This window comes from Gymnoscopelus braueri (genome assembly GCF_963280865.1).
Source record: "Gymnoscopelus braueri genome assembly, chromosome: 22".
In the NCBI taxonomy this organism is placed as follows: Eukaryota; Metazoa; Chordata; class Actinopteri; order Myctophiformes; family Myctophidae; genus Gymnoscopelus; species Gymnoscopelus braueri.
In genome coordinates this window covers 31,012,381-31,030,118 of record NC_137624.1, presented here as the reverse complement: position 1 = coordinate 31,030,118, position 17,738 = coordinate 31,012,381, and the positions used below count along the sequence as shown (strand labels likewise).

The 17,738-nt window shown below is 50.9% G+C and overlaps 1 protein-coding gene across 1 annotated transcript in view; it reads right to left on the bottom strand.

The window, feature by feature from the left end:
• Window positions 1–17,738, bottom strand: part of LOC308078100 (cornifelin homolog B-like) — a 34,440-nt gene continuing 16,702 nt past the window's right edge. The window contains exons 2-4 of the mRNA XM_080419176.1: window positions 1,671–1,781; window positions 425–576; window positions 1–217 (exon numbers count right to left, since the gene is read on the bottom strand). Of these exons, the coding sequence (XP_080275302.1) occupies window positions 23–217; window positions 425–576; window positions 1,671–1,779 (456 nt within the window). The 5' untranslated portion in view covers window positions 1,780–1,781 and the 3' untranslated portion in view covers window positions 1–22. The remainder of the gene's footprint in view (window positions 218–424; window positions 577–1,670; window positions 1,782–17,738) is intronic.

The window sequence follows — 17,738 nt, the reverse complement described above, 5'->3', positions numbered from 1 at the left end:
AAATAAAGGACGATTCCGTATTTTACAGGACGGGTGGTAACCCTGCTTGGAGCATGTGTGTTGTCTGCTCAGATGTGTAGGCAAGGTTGTGTTGCTGTTGGACTTCTGCAACACTGCCAGCCTGTTGTTGTTTTCGTATCTTCAGCTCCCGATGCATCTGGCACCAGGAGCACCAGTTGCAGAAAGCGACGACGACGCAGTCATCACACATGGAGCCCTGAGGAGGCATGCAGATGAGGGGAGGGGAGAGGCACAGAGCAAACATCACTAGGGCTGCAACTATCCTCATTTTCTTAGCGATTATTTGATTGATTGCTTTTTCAATTATTATCGAGAATCAATTATAATGAGCATTGAGGACCATATATGAAGCGATAAGGATGAAAGTGGGTGAAGTGCTCCTTTAACTGTGTGATATATTTACCTGGATGTGGTAGCGCTCTCTCATAGCAGTCCTCATGGCCAGACCAATGATAGGGACGACTCCCATCTCCACCAGAGGCAAGCACAGACATTCTCCAAAATCTGAGCTGGTCTGACAGCTCAAGCACCATGGGCACCACAAGCCAAAGCAGCCTGCCAGGCATGCAGAGTCAGAGACAGAGACAATGAAATGATCATTCATGTGGATGAGGGAGCAAAAGGTTGCAATTCCTACAGTAAATACAATTATTCAAAGCACACCGTAGGTTGTTGCTTAGCAGAAATGAACATCAAAATGTATATTTCTAAGATATATATATTCTTTTCTTTAATTTTTATCCCACGATTTTGTAACCCATATTCTTTCACCCAGTGCCACTTGCCTATGTAATCCTGGGCGCTACTCTCCCTCTGCCAGCCTAGGGAGAGCCCAAGCTGAAGCTCATGCCTCCTTCAATGCATGAGGAGCAAGCAGGCCGCTTCTTATCACCCGACAGGGGGAGGTTCCCTGGTTAGACGTAGCGCGTGGAAGGAACACGTTATTCCAACCAGTTCCTTTCCCCTCCATCAGGCGCCCTGGCTGACCAGGGGGAGGCAGTATAGTGACCAGGATTACTGCATGTTTTTGTGAGGGTATTAACTACCCTAGGAGACACGGGGAGAACATGCAAACTCCACACAGAAAGGCCCTTTCACCAACCCCACCTAGGGTATCTATTTCTAAGATATTTAAATATGTGAATATGTGAATGGAAATGACGAACAGGTGACGGCTTCCTTTCTCGGCTTTCGGGAGGTTCGTGAGGTTCCAGTTTTTGTTGTTTACAAAGCTTACAAAGTTTACAAAGCCTAAAAGGCAATGTTTTCTAAGCCGGCTCTGCCAGCAACTGCTGGCAAATGCCGACAGCTGCCGGCAACTGCTGGCAACTGCCGCAAGATGCCGGCAGCTGCCGGCCCTATATAGGCAGCAAAGCTGCCTATGTAGCAGTTTAACTGGGGTTAGGTTTTAGGCATAGTTTTACTGAGGTTAGGGTTAGGTTTAGGCATAGTTTAACTGAGGTTAGGGTTAGGTTTAGGCATAGTTTAACTGACCGCCACCAGCATCTGCCGGCATCTGCCAGCAGTTGCCGGCAGCTTAGGACCGTGGCGGTATTGCCGCTGCCGGAAAATGCACTCCCAACAATTGTTAATCGCAATTATTTGTATGACAAAATGTAAAATGTCATGATGGTGACAGCCCCACTCACAGGTGCTCATGTCCTCACAGCAGCCACAGAGGGCGCTGTTCCAAGCCCCTGTCTTATACCCTGCAGACTGATGCATGCCTGGCTGGACGCTGACTACCTGGGCTGCCATGTCTGTGGACACACAGAGGGAGATTTCACAGATCTGTTCGACAACAAAAACACATAACAAAATACAACACAACATAAAGACAACACACATACACAATACACATGAGTTATGAGTACAGTGACTTGCAATGGGCCTGGTTTTCAAGATAAAACCACTTCAAACACCAGAGGGAGTATTGTTCCTAAGAAAAACTAGTCAGGTTCATGATGTAAATGTTCCCTAACCTTAACCCTAACCCAAGTGCAGAATTGTTAGTAACTGTGTTCTTATAACGATGAATCTCATATTCTTCCTAACTTGAAAGGGTGTGCCAGTTGATCCTAATTGCACAAATCCCCATGAAATAACACACACAAAAAAGACTATACTAATACAAACAAATACGTGTGAAAAGCAAGTGAAAGCGCTTAGTGAACAGACAAGGTCCAACACTCCGTGTGTGTGTGCGTGCGTGCGCGTTCATGCGTGCCTGTGTGCATGTGTCAGCATCTCTGTCACAAATAAACTCACCTGCTGAAAGAAGTTGATTAACCACTTAAACTAGGCTGCTTCATTGACTGGGGTCCCCCAAGGGTCTGTACTTGCCCCCCTCCTTTTTCAACAGTTATTTAACAAAATATATTGTAAATGTCATTTCAATCCTGTAGAACTGAAGAAAACACAACTAATAATATTTTTTGCACTAAAATGGAGAGACAGCGGGATCCCAAAACGGCGTTGGCGGCCGCCGTGACTCCGCCGCGGCGGAAACAGGCCCGCCAAGCGTCCGCCACCCCCGCTGCGGCAGAGACGCGCCCGCTGCGCCTCTGCCGCACCCACCGCGCCTCTGCCGCACCCGCCGTGGCGGAGACACGACCGCCGTGGCGGAACGACCGCCACTGACAGCCACTGACCACCACGGACCCGCCACGACCCGTCACTGACCGCCACTGACAGCCACACCCGCCGCGCCTCCGCCAAACCCGCCGCGGCGGAGACGCGCCTGCCGCCACACCCGCCGCGCCTCCGCCACGGCCGCCACGGCCGCCACGCCTCCGCCACTGACAGCCACTGACCGCCACTGACAGCCACTGACCGCCACACCCGCCGCACCTCCGCCACGGCGGCCGCGCCTCCGCCACTGACAGCCACTGACTGCCACTGACCGCCACTGACCAGCCACGGATCGCCACTGACAGCCACTGACCGCGGCGGAAACAGGCCCGCCACGCGTCCGCCACACCCGCCGCGGCGGAGACGCGACCGCCGTGGCGGAACGACCGCCACTGACAGCCACTGACCACCACGGACCCGCCACGACCCGTCACTGACAGCCACTGACCGCCACTGACAGCCACTGACCGCCACTGACAGCCACTGACCGCCACACCCGCCGCACCTCCGCCACGGCGGCCGCGCCTCCGCCACTGACAGCCACTGACTGCCACTGACAGCCACTGACCGCCACTGACCAGCCACGGACCGCCACTGACAGCCACTGACCGCCACTGACAGCCACTGACCGCCACTGACCAGCCACGGACCGCCACTGACAGCCACTGACCGCCACAGACCGCCATGGACCCGCCACTGACCTGTGGCATATTTTGCGCATTAAGACAGACAGAGCAGTTGAGATTTCATTAGGCCAGATATCTCTCATTTTTACTTGGATTCTTATCATTTTAATGTTTCTATGATCTGTCAAGTTTATTTTTTAAGTTTCCTTTTATCTTTTCTGAAACCTCTCCATAGGTGGTGCTAAGGAGGAGCTTGGGGGTCCCTAAGAAGACCCCCAAGAATGTTAGCCTACAGTGAGCTATATAGGTACAGTACACGTTGTGTAGCCTATTATTATGTTACAACATGCACTTACGTGTGTAATTACGCATGTGTAAAATTCCGCTGTTACGGTAGTTGTTCCATTCAGAGGAGGGGGGGGGGACCTTCATGCTGTCAGGAACCCCACAAATTATATGTAGCCTATTTGGCCGTGGATCCCAGAGAGGAGAGAGGGAGAGAGAGAGGGAGAGAGAAAGCGCATGGAATACTGTGTTCTGCAGACAAGTAACCTACATCAAATTTTGGGGGTCCTTGGCATGACAAGGACCCACACCCCCCCCCCACCAGCCCCCCAGTGTTATCCACACCTGTCAGCTGGTACAATTACCTAACATCGTTGCTTATCTGCGCGTCATTACGCACGCACGCGCACACAATAGTAAATCCTCTAATAGTGTCCCAGGCTTGTATTTGTTTCAACTGTAGTGGGTACCGGGCTTTTATTGAAAGGAGGCATGTATAAGAGAGAGGCCTATATTTCTATTTTTCAAACAGATCAGAATGAATAAATCAACAGTTTTGTGTCAGTTGGAACCTAGTAAAATGTACTGGGTTCATTTATTGAAATCAACTGTGTGAAATAAACAGTGCATTTACAGGTGGTGGCGGCTTGTTTTCATAGACCTGGTTGCCACTAGCAGTGTTGCTTATTCTCTCGCAGAATCTTGCAACGCTGCTCGGCCAGAACGGACGCTGAGCAGCTCGTCTGCAGAGGTGTAAAGTAACTAAGTACATTTACTCAAGTACTTTACTGAAATGTTGTCTGTGTCACGGTGATTTGAACCGACGGCAGGCGTATATAGTAGCCAATAGCCATAGAGGACTTCACATGACGTGTCAGCCTGTGTCAAGTGACACGTGACAATATGTAATATAAATAGGTAAGACAGGATTAATCAGGAACAGTACTGGCGGAGACCTGTGCTCCGAGGAGCACATTCTCTAGTTATTTCTTAAATTATTATTTATTCACCTTGGGGGGGGGGGCATGTGGCGGTCGGGGTTGGGCATATGTGTTTGTGTGTGTGTGTGTTACGGCCGCAGACTTGAGACAGACAGACAGACAGACAGACAGACAGACCCAGGCCGTCGGAGTACACTCACTCACACCAAAAATAGCCGATCTACAAGCTCACAACGCCTCGCAGCGCAGCGCGAGGCGAAGCGTTGAAAACTACTTCTGTCAAGACTGTGTGAGCTGAATTGAGTCAGGAGCGTGTCTATGTTCTCTCAGCCCTATGTTCCCTCAACCCTCAACGCAACCCTAACTCCAAGCTGAGGAGCTGAGGGAACATAGGGCTGAGCCCTTTGAGTGGCAAAACTGAACAGCTGATAGTAATTGATGCTGCGCAATATTATAAAACATGGTGAGCGGTATTGGAGATTGTTTGTGCTTCTAGGGGGATTAAACATTAAACACAATGCCCACCCAATAGTTGGCAGCAAAGGTGATTTGCTCCGCTTACATGTATCTGCCCCTTAAACATGCAACATGCAGAATGCAGTATACACTGCCTTTGCTGTTTGCTGTTTTAACAATATAGAGACAGATTGCACTAACCACACTGCCATGATTGGCTGGCTACCAGTAGACTACGCAACTACAAACAGAGCCAACACAACTACGAAGAAAAAGCCAAGTTGATTGTTATGAGGGTCAGGGGGTCCATTAAAATTTTTGGACCCGCTCTGACCGCGATAACTAAGAAACTACAAGACATTTGCAGAGACTGCAACCGTTTGTCCGTCTGTGAACAGCTAATCTCAGACACTTGACACTTTGCACGCACACTCCCAGTAGACCAAGGAAGAACCTCTAGCTGCACATTTTTCAAAACGGCTTCATCATGGTGCTATAAAAGGTTTCTACACGTTTTGGCCTATAACTCTTGAACCGTATGTCGTACAAAAAAAAAAAAAAAAAAAAAAATAGTAGAAAAACGTCCCAAATTGTAATGACACATTGAGGGGCCTCTAAGCAACACAGAGCCAAAAGTATTTTCACTTCCATCCGTAATGGGCAGCACAAATGCTACAAATCACTGTTTGGTGCAGATACATGATTTTCTTCACCAGAATTAACCACAAATGCTCTCATACGTCATGTGACAATGACCGTCAAACACATTGACAGACAGGGTGTGGAAGGAATGTGACACTAATACGTTCAAGCCTTGCTTACACCTATGTTTAAGTGCAGACAAGCTAATCCTTTGCTGTACATGTCAGAAGGGGTGCAACAGCTAATCAAACCAATCGATTTAGTCGATTATACACTCGATAATTTAACAAAAAAAAAAAAATCGATCCCTATTTTGGCATGTCATTATAGGCAAAAAATAAACTAACTGATAATCGCAGCCCTACATGTCAGTGTGTGCGGCTCGATCATCTCAATGCTTTTGTTCTCTCAGCATCCCTATTCTCGCCAGGGCCTTGTCCACACTGGGGATCAGCTTTTCATGAAACTCCCACAGCCTGGTGTCAACACGCATGTGCTCTTTGGACAAGCAGATCTCTTTGTAACTGGGTGGTATGGTGTGTGTGTGATCAAGCATCCCCGGACGTGCATAACCAATCCCATATCTGGAGGGACTTTGACTGTATTCCCGAATTTCTTCAGCACTGAGTGCACTGATGTCTGCTGCACCATCCTTGGCTGAACTATCATCTTGTATCCCACTTCCCTTGGTACCACATATTGTCTATAGATCTGTTCCAGAATATTTAATACGGGCACCCCTTCCAATAGATTTTTCTCTGTTTCATATTTTCTATAGATGTGCTCCAGAATATTTATTCCCGGCACCCCTTCCCACTGGGGCAGGTGGAACTTTGCGCCGGGATCCACATGGTCAGTTGGAAATAAGTGCATCTGAAAGAGGAACACCCCCTCCTTTGGGTTTTGCTGTTGGAGCTGGCTCATCAGAGAGATTAGGCTGTTTTGACGGTACGGTACTATAATCTCATCTATGTCATGCAACAGGACATAGCGCGAGCGGTCCATGTATCGGTAGACACAGTTGTTGAGTGTGGTCAGCTGGCCGTAGTAGTGCAGGTCCCCCACTCCATGCTCGAGATACTTCCATCCCATCGATGGTTTGAGGTGCTTGTCCACGGGCCAGGGAACTATTTCTACGAAACCCTCCTGGCTGTAACTGTGCAGTAAGCGACCAAGATCTGGACCACAGCTGGTGTTGTAGACCACCACCCTGTCCACGCCCAGCAGTCGGTACATCTCTAGGGCCTGTGTGAACTGAAGCACGTTGTTGTAGTCTCCGTATACGGTGGGGATGCACACTGTGAAGTCAAACTGGGGCTTTATCGCCTCTGTCCCGCCGCTTTCCTGGTTACCTACAGTGGTGGACAGTAACAAAGTACATTTACCGTACTTAAGTACGTAAATTATTTTTTACTTGAGTATTTGTGTTTTTGGATACTTTCCCTCCACTAGCTACATTTCAAAGACAAATATTGTACTTTTGACTCCACATTTCTAGGATGGGAAAAGGTACATTATGAACTAAATCAGGGGTGTCAAACTCGCGGCCCGCGGGCATTTTGCGGCCCGCGGAAAGGTCCAGTGCGGCCCGCGAAATGCCTTGCTGAGCGTCCAAGCAGCTCTCCCCCCTCCCCCACTGGCAGCCAAGTACCTCTGATGGCCCGGTAGTCAGCCAACATTCCACAGCCAGCTGTGGACTGTTCTGGCTGATTGGCTCGTTAACAGTCTATTCAACTAGTCGGCTAGTATACTCTCAGATCTCTCTCTCTCTCTCTCTCTGTCTGTCTGTCTGTCTGTCTGTCTGTCTGTCTGTCTGTCTGTCTGTCTGTCTGTCTGTCTGTCACACACAGGAGCTTGCCCTGAGAAAGGAGGAGATCGCACTATGAGCTTGTAGATCTGCTATTTTTGAAAAATCATGGAAATCTTTACAGATGTCTCCTAAATCCTAACAGTTTTCTGAAACACTTATGTTGCTATAATATGTGGTTCTCTAACTTTTTTATGTCTATATTATATGTCTATATTATATATATATATATATATATATATATATATATATATATATATATATGTGTGTGTGTGTGTGAGAGAGAGAACGCTCCCCCCTCCCCACCCTTTCTGTAAAGAACAATAGGCAAGCAATTGAAGCCATGGCCAGAACATTATTATAACCACACACATTACCTCACACATTACCAGGTAATGAATTTAATTGTTCTATTTCAAATGGATGGGCTCATTACAAATTGCATTGTTTGATTTTAATGTAAATAATTAAAGTAGCTAATCTTCATAAAACATTTTTTAAAGTGATATACTGTAGTTATAGCAGTGACTGAGATGTAGTGGAGTTCTGGAAATTGGAAATACTCTAGTAAAGTAAAACTCAAATCTTTAGGTACAGTACTTGAGTAAATGTAATTAGTTACTTTACACCACTGTTCTATAAATGTAATTATTTAACCACCCACACACATTACCAGATATTGTTTCATTTCAAATTGAATTATTCTACTTAAAATGGTTTATAATAAGGGTAATAATAATAATAATAATAATAATAATAATAATAATAAGACAAGACAAGACAACAGAATGCTGTATAACTGAATGCGTGTGAGCGCGCATGTGCGTCCGCAACTGGTTCCTGCCCACCTCAAGTCACCATTTGACCAATCTTGCCCGGACATCAAAATGAGTTTGCCACCCCTGAACTAAATGGATATTTCACTTTAAAAAAAACTTTGGGTCATTTTATATTGATATTCATTTTATCAGACACGCCCCCTTCCTATACAAAACCATTAGTGTTTTTTCTATAACTAAAAAAAAAATGAAAAAAATGAAAAAAAAATAATACAATACAAAAATTAAATAACATAAATGAAAAAAGTTATCGAAAAAAACACGGCCCCCTCACATATTAGGAGGGCAGGGTGAGTCACCAGAACCAAGGACGGGTGTTTTTGATGAATATAACATGTTAAAAATGGGTTTGTTATAATGAGTTTGTATAGGAAGGGGGCGTGTCTGATAAATGAATATCAAATATCTAAATACTGAATCAAGCAACTTAAAAATGGTCTGGGGGGTTCACAAAAGCCTGAGTCGACGATAAAATGACCAAAAGTTTTTTTGAAAGTGAAATATCCCTTTAACCACTTAAGCCCTATTTCAAATATAGTGAAAATAGCATATCTACAAGCTTGTAAATGGTGCAATTATATAGCGCCTTTATCCAAAGCAATTTACAATGTGCATTACATTCACACATCGACAGCGAGGAAACCATGCAAGGCACCAACCTGCTCATCAGGAGCAGTTAGGGGTTCAGTTTCTTGCTCAAGGACACTTCGACACTAACTCAGGGGTAGCCCGGGATTGAACTGGGAACCTTCCTTTTCCCAAGCGGGCACTCTACCTCCTGAGCCACTGCCACCCCAGATCGTAGATTGTAGATCTGCTATTTCCCCAATCTGGAAAATGTCTAAATTTCAATACAGCAATGCATTGATATTAAAAAATAAAATGTGCTTTGTAATTTGGACGTTTGAATACTTAAGCATTTTTAAAAACATGTGCTTTTGAACACTTAAGCATTTGTTTAAAAGCAAGTACTCGAGTACAAATTTGACTTGACTCAAGTACTGGGGTTGAGTATTTTGTCCACCACTGGTTACCTATAGGGAGAAAGATCTGCCGCTGTGCTTCCATGCTGTCCGAATGAGTCGACAGGGTGACATGGGTCGCTTTGCAGCCTGCGGGGATCGAACACATGACGTCCATCGTCTCAAAAGGAAAACCGAAACCATCCACGTGGTGTACAAAGCTAGCGGGAGTGCCGCTACAGCAGAAAACAGTGCATGGTCATGATGGAATCTCTCCTGAATATACCAATGATGCGCAGATCCCAACCTTTCACCCTGTGGTCCATGTAGGCAGAAACCAGCAGATGCTTGGTGTTATTCAGAGGGGTGATGCTCTGGGTAGAGGTACGGCAGGGGCACATGGTTTGGACCACATGTGGGGTCTTTGGATTCAGATTCAGGATGAGTATATACATGAAGATGCTGGCAGTAACAAAGAGGAGGATGAGCCACAGTTTTTGTTTATTCATCGCGCCGTAGACCGGAAATCGTTCCAAACTCAATACTTTGTGGGCTATCGATCAAAGCCAAGAGTCATACAGTGGTGGTACAAGCCCAAACATGGGTTTTTATTCAAAGAATGGCACAGAGTTACTGCATAACGTTCAAATCAAAATCAAAGTAAGTATCTAGCACGGTGAATAATTGTTAACCAAAATCCTTCCCGGGTTGGGGGCTCAGTCCAGACATCAATTATTCAGCAAGGTGCGACACATTTTTAAAGAGGGGGGGGGGCAGTGACGCTCCGGCTCACACCTTAGGCTCAGAGAGCATTGTTTATACAGTGGATCACATCTTTAAAGGGGCAGTCCTCTCCCCTGGCTGTAGGCCTCGTTCTGTCCTCACATCACAGGCTTTTTTATAAGTCCCATACGGTGCCTATAACATATAAAAAACATAACCTTAGCGGACATTTCACTTATCAAACACAGAGCTTTGGAAGGGAAATAGTGGAGTATTGTCTTACCGCCTGGCTGCCCGTCCTTCACCATGGAGAGTCAGAATACTAGTGAGAGAGACAGAGCAGAGAGTATTTGTAGCCAACGCCCGGCCTGTCACACAGGTGCCCTGAGTTGGGGCTGATCAAGGAGGTAGAGTGGCAGGTACCGCCCCTCGATGACGCAGCCTAGGCTACAGCGCTGTCACCTGGTCTTCTCTCTGTCTCTCCTCCACTGTCTCCCCATGGTGAGACGCTTACCTGCCAGGCGGTCTCGTAGCGAGACTCCACATATCCCCCCCCTAAGCCCGCCGCCTGGGTCGGGGGCTTCAGCTTCCACTTCTTCATACATTCTAGAGAGGGCGTCGGCGTGTGGGATGTCCTTCCCCGGACGATGCTCAACCTTGAAGTGGTAGTCCTGGAGCTCCAGGAACCATCTCGTCACTCGGCTGTTTCGGTCTTTATTGGTGGCCATCCACTTCAGGGGTGCATGGTCGGTGATGAGGGTGAAGGTCCGGCCCCACAGGTAGTAGCGGAGGTGGTGAATCGCCCATTTCACCGCCAAGCACTCCTTCTCTACCGTGGCGTAGTTCATCTCATGCTTCAAGAGTTTCCTGCTGACGTATGTCACGGGGTGTTCCTCTCCGTCTATGACCTGTGCCAGGACGGCTCCCAGCCCGGTCCCCGATGCGTCTGTGTGGAGGAGGAAGGGCTTACTAAAGTCCGGGGCTTTTAACACGGGCTCCTCACACAGCGCGGCCTTCAACGCCTGGAACGCGGTCTCTGTCTCGGCCGTCCAGGCGACGTGGTGGGGCAGTTTTTGGCGCGTCAGGTCATAGAGTGGGACTGCAATAGTAGATTTTTTTTTTATAAACTTTTGATAGTAGGATATTAACCCGAGAAACGACTTCACCTGCTTCTTAGTGGCGGGCCTGGGCCACTCTCGGATCCGCTCCACTTTCCGGGTTTGGGGTCTCACGCACCCCCTGCCGATTGTGTAACCCAGGTATTCTGTCTCCACCAGGCCGACTCGACACTTCTTCGCGTTGGCAGTGAGGCCAGCTTGGCGGAGGGCTCCCAACACGGCGTCAACGTGCTGCAGGTGTAGGGTCGAACTGGCGCTGTGTATCACGATGTCATCGAGGTATGCTGCGGCGTAGTCGCGGTGGGGTCTCAGCACCCGGTCCATCAGCCTCTGGAACGTGGCTGGGGCGCCATGGACACCGAAGGGCAGTACGGTGTATTGGAATAGCCCCTCGGGGGTGGAGAACTAAAATATATATATATATGTGTGTGTGTGTGTGAGAGAGAGAACGCTCCCCCCTCCCCACCCTTTCTGTGGTCCATGTAGGCAGAAACCAGCAGATGCTTGGTGTTATTCAGAGGGGTGATGCTCTGGGTAGAGGTACGGCAGGGGCACATGGTTTGGACCACATGTGGGGTCTTTGGATTCAGATTCAGGATGAGTATATACATGAAGATGCTGGCAGTAACAAAGAGGAGGATGAGCCACAGTTTTCGTTTATTCATCGCGCCGTAGACCGGAAATCGTTCCAAACTCAATACTTTGTGGGCTATCGATCAAAGCCAAGAGTCATACAGTGGTGGTACAAGCCCAAACATGGGTTTTTATTCAAAGAATGGCACAGAGTTACTGCATAACGTTCAAATCAAAATCAAAGTAAGTATCTAGCACGGTGAATAATTGTTAACCAAAATCCTTCCCGGGTTGGGGGCTCAGTCCAGACATCAATTATTCAGCAAGGTGCGACACATTTTTAAAGAGGGGGGGGGGCAGTGACGCTCCGGCTCACACCTTAGGCTCAGAGAGCATTGTTTATACAGTGGATCACATCTTTAAAGGGGCAGTCCTCTCCCCTGGCTGTAGGCCTCGTTCTGTCCTCACATCACAGGCTTTTTTATAAGTCCCATACGGTGCCTATAACATATAAAAAACATAACCTTAGCGGACATTTCACTTATCAAACACAGAGCTTTGGAAGGGAAATAGTGGAGTATTGTCTTACCGCCTGGCTGCCCGTCCTTCACCATGGAGAGTCAGAATACTAGTGAGAGAGACAGAGCAGAGAGTATTTGTAGCCAACGCCCGGCCTGTCACACAGGTGCCCTGAGTTGGGGCTGATCAAGGAGGTAGAGTGGCAGGTACCGCCCCTCGATGACGCAGCCTAGGCTACAGCGCTGTCACCTGGTCTTCTCTCTGTCTCTCCTCCACTGTCTCCCCATGGTGAGACGCTTACCTGCCAGGCGGTCTCGTAGCGAGACTCCACATATCCCCCCCCTAAGCCCGCCGCCTGGGTCGGGGGCTTCAGCTTCCACTTCTTCATACATTCTAGAGAGGGCGTCGGCGTGTGGGATGTCCTTCCCCGGACGATGCTCAACCTTGAAGTGGTAGTCCTGGAGCTCCAGGAACCATCTCGTCACTCGGCTGTTTCGGTCTTTATTGGTGGCCATCCACTTCAGGGGTGCATGGTCGGTGATGAGGGTGAAGGTCCGGCCCCACAGGTAGTAGCGGAGGTGGTGAATCGCCCATTTCACCGCCAAGCACTCCTTCTCTACCGTGGCGTAGTTCATCTCATGCTTCAAGAGTTTCCTGCTGACGTATGTCACGGGGTGTTCCTCTCCGTCTATGACCTGTGCCAGGACGGCTCCCAGCCCGGTCCCCGATGCGTCTGTGTGGAGGAGGAAGGGCTTACTAAAGTCCGGGGCTTTTAACACGGGCTCCTCACACAGCGCGGCCTTCAACGCCTGGAACGCGGTCTCTGTCTCGGCCGTCCAGGCGACGTGGTGGGGCAGTTTTTGGCGCGTCAGGTCATAGAGTGGGACTGCAATAGTAGATTTTTTTTTTATAAACTTTTGATAGTAGGATATTAACCCGAGAAACGACTTCACCTGCTTCTTAGTGGCGGGCCTGGGCCACTCTCGGATCCGCTCCACTTTCCGGGTTTGGGGTCTCACGCACCCCCTGCCGATTGTGTAACCCAGGTATTCTGTCTCCACCAGGCCGACTCGACACTTCTTCGCGTTGGCAGTGAGGCCAGCTTGGCGGAGGGCTCCCAACACGGCGTCAACGTGCTGCAGGTGTAGGGTCGAACTGGCGCTGTGTATCACGATGTCATCGAGGTATGCTGCGGCGTAGTCGCGGTGGGGTCTCAGCACCCGGTCCATCAGCCTCTGGAACGTGGCTGGGGCGCCATGGACACCGAAGGGCAGTACGGTGTATTGGAATAGCCCCTCGGGGGTGGAGAAAGCCGTCTTCACCTTGGCTTGGTTCGTCAGCGGGACCTGCCAATAGCCCTTGGTCAGATCCAAGGTGCTGACGAAGCGCGCCGGACCTAGGCGCTCTATTAGTTCGTCCACACGGGGCATTGGATAGGCGTCAAATGTGGACACTTCGTTAAGTTTCCTGAAGTCGTTGCAGAACCGTAGGGACCGTCTGGTTTTGGCACGATTACGATGGGGCTCGACCATGGGCTGTGGGACTCTTCTATCACACCGAGCTCCAGCATCTTCGCCACCTCCTCTTTAATGGCGATTCTCCGGGCCTCGGGAATGCGGTACGGCCGCTGGCGCACCACTGTCCCGGGCTTGGTGTGGATGTCGTGGTGGATGGCGTTCGTTCGCCCCGGGAGGTCGGAGAACCGGTCCTGGTTCCGACCCAGGAGGTTCTTGACGTCCTGGGTTTGGGCGGGCGAGAGGTCCTCTCCTATGGGCACGGGGGGCAAGCTCTGGGGGGAGAGGGAGGTTAGCAGGGCCGGCAGTGGTAGTGGGTTGGCTGCGTTCCATTTTTTTAGAATGTTCACATGGTACACCTGATGGCTCTTCCGCCGGCCCGGCTGCCTCACCCTGTAGTCCACGGGCCCCAGTTTCTCCATTATTTCGTATGGCCCCTGCCACTTGGCCAGGAACTTGCACTCGCTGGAGGGCACCAGCACCAGCACCTTTTCTCCCACCTGGAACTCACGGAGAGTGGCGCCGCGGTTGTACGTGCGCGCTTGGTCGCGCTGTGCTTGTGCCATGTGTTCCCGGACCAGGGGCCAGATCCTCTTCGCCTGGGCCTGGAGCCGGTCCACATGGTCCACGACGCTGCGGTGGGGCGATGGCTGGCTCTCCCAGGCCTCTTTGGCAATGTCGAGGAGTCCACGGGGTCTCCGGCCGTACACCAGCTCGAACGGTGAAAACCCTGTGGACGCTTGTGGTACCTCTCATATAGCAAAGAGAACATAGGGGATTAATTGGTCCCAATCTTTCCCATCGACATCGGTTAGTTTCTTTAACATTTTCTTCAAGGTCTGGTTAAATCGCTCTACCAAGCCGTCTGTCTGGGGGTGGTACACGGAGGTGCGTATACGCTTAACCTTCAGCCATTTGTACAATTGGGACATTACGCGAGACATAAAACAGGTCCCTTGGTCCGTTAGTACCTCCTCCGCTATGCCCACCCGACTAAACATCATTAGTAGTTCGTGCGCCACGGCTTTGGCCGTGGCCGCGCGTAATGGTATGGCCTCGGGGTAGCGCGTAGCGTAATCTAAGATCACCAGGATATAGCGGTGGCCACGGGCCGACTTCGGCAGTGGGCCCACTATATCCATGGCCAGGCGAGAGAACGGGGTGCTGATGATGGGGAGGGGCACCAGGGGGTTATGGAAGGTGGGCCGAGGGGTGGTCCGCTGGCATTCGGGGCAGCCCTTGCAGAAATCTTCGATGGCCCGTTTCACACCGGGCCAATAGAAGCGGGCTAGAATGCGCTCGTACGTTTTCTGAACCCCCGGGTGGGCCCCTAGTTGGTGAGTGTGGCCTAGATATAACACTCGGGAGGTATACTGTCTTGGCACCAATTGGCTCGATTATATCCCCCCCCTTGCTCAGCACCCCTCTATATAGCAAGCCGTTGTTGACTAGAAAGTAGGGGGAACTTAGTTCACTCACCCCATCACACTTCTTCCCGTCTATGGCCATTACGCGCTGGCGGGCCATCTCGAGGTTAGGGTCGGTCCACTGCGCTGTGGCGAACTCGCCGACGCGCGTGGCGCCGCGCGGCTCTAGCAAGGGGAACTCGGCGAAGGGGTCTCCTCCTTCAGTCAGGGTCGGGGTGCCTAGCTCCGCCGAGCCCTGGTTCGCTTCTCCTTCCTCCTCTCGCCGTGGCTCCTCTTCGGGGGAGCTGTCACTCACGGGGGCGTCGGTGGTGGGCCGGAACGCCGAACAGGCAGGCAGGGGTTCTTGTGGTCTGGGCCGCGGCGCGGCGGGGTGGTCCGCTCTGCCAGCCGGGGGACCAGTATCGGCCGAACAGAGCGCAGTCCGTGCCGATGAGCAGGGGGACCGGGAGGTTCGGCACGACGCCGGCCGTCACGATGGCACTCCCACGGGGCGTCTGGACGTGGAGCTGCGTGACGGGGTAGTGGCGGACGTCCCCATGGACACACGTCACTGGTAGTGTGGCGTCGCTGGTCGGACCCGCCAGGTCGGCGCGGACGAGCGTGACCACGCTCCCGGAATCTAGGAGGGCGTGGGCGTCGTGGCCCCCCACTTTCACGGGCAGGGTGGCGCGTTGGTTGTGGCTGGTCCCCGTGTGCAGGCAGGGCCGAGTCCCGTCGGAGCCGGTGGCGGAGGCCATGGTCGCGTCGCGGTCTCGGTCTGGGCAGGTCCAGGAGATGTGGTCCGCCTGCCCACAGACATAGCACCTCCTCTGCTGCTGGGCCCGGCTGGGGGCCAGTGGCCCGGGGCCGAGTGGGGGAGGTGGTCGGCGGCGGCGTCCGCTTGCGGTCCCGGCTGGGCCTCCCGTCGGCTGGGCTCTTCGTCGGCTCGGGTCGAGTGGTCCTCATCATCTCTACACTCACTTGGTGGTTCTCGAGGAGGGCCACGAGGGCCTCGAGTGAGGTGGGGCTCACTTGCGAGGCGTATCGGCGGGCATCAGGCGGCAGGGAACGGATGCAGCGGTCGATGACCACCCGGTCCACCATGGGGGGCTCACCTCCTCCCGCTAGCCAGCTGTGCGTAATGCGGAGGAGGGCCGCCACTTGGGGCCGCGGTGGCTGGGCTGGCTGGTAGGCCCAGGTATGGAAGCGTTGCGCACGGCCGGGGAGGCTGTGGCCCTGGCTGGCCAAGATGGCGTCCCTCAGGGTGGGGTAGTTTCGAGCATCGGCTTGCGTCAGGTCGTGGTAGACGCGCTGTGCGTCGCCGCTGAGGAAAGGAGCCAGGAGGGAGGCCCAGTCGGCCACTGGCCACCGCTCTCGGGCTGCGGTGCGCTCGAACACTTCCAGGAAAACCTCTACATCATCGTCAGGAGAGAGTTTGGTGAGCACCTCTCTAGGTGCGCGTGCATTAGCTACATCTCTGGCCATTCTGTCAATTAATCGTTGCACCGCTGTCTGCAAATCAGTTTGGCTTTTTAGCAAGGCCGTCAAGGCGGTGGTGTGCTCCATTGTTTGAGGTCTTGGCGTTGATCAGCATATACCCGTATTCTCCACCATTTGTGGGGTATCGATCAAAGCCAAGAGTCATACAGTGGTGGTACAAGCCCAAACATGGGTTTCTATTCAAAGAATGGCACAGAGTTACTGCATAACGTTCAAATCAAAATCAAAGTAAGTATCTAGCACGGTGAATAATTGTTAACCAAAATCCTTCCACATTTTTAAAGGGGGGGGGGGGGCAGTGGCGCTCAGGCTCACACCTTAGGCTCAGAGAGCATTGTTTATACAGTGGATCACATCTTTAAAGGGGCAGTCCTCTCCCCTGGCTGTAGGCCTCGTTCTGTCCTCACATCACAGGCTTTTTTATAAGTCCCATACGGTGCCTATAACATATAAAAAACATAACCTTAGCGGACATTTCACTTATCAAACACAGAGCTTTGGAAGGGAAATAGTGGAGTATTGTCTTACCGCCTGGCTGCCCGTCCTTCACCATGGAGAGTCAGAATACTAGTGAGAGAGACAGAGCAGAGAGTATTTGTAGCCAACGCCCGGCCTGTCACACATGTGCCCTGAGTTGGGGCTGATCGAGGAGGTAGAGTGGCAGGTACCGCCCCTCGATGACGCAGCCTAGGCTACAGCGCTGTCTCCTGGTCTTCTCTCTGTCTCTCCTCCACTGTCTCCCCATGGTGAGACGCTTACCTGCCAGGCGGTCTCGTAGCGAGACTCCACAACTTGTATTGAGTTTCTTCTTGTCCCGACACAGTTGTTAAAGATGCAAAGCTTAGGCTTCGCAGTTCTGAAGCGTTTAAATACTTCTCCTCTGTGCCGTCCTCTTCTGAATAATAATGTTTTTTTTGTAGGTTTGCCTGTGCGTGTGCTTATCTGTCCATCTGTCTGTCCACGGCTAATCTTCCAAACCATAGGACCGGTCAGAAAAAAACGTTGACCTCCCTCAAACACGTCCTGGTTGTGTGACTTAATGTCATTTCTGAAATTGGAAAATATTAAATTCACTGTCCATTAATCTGTTGAGAACTTTTATAAACATTTAGGCCGCTATGCGGCCGAATAGGACATTTGTCCAAAACTCACACAAATTGGTAAACATATATCTC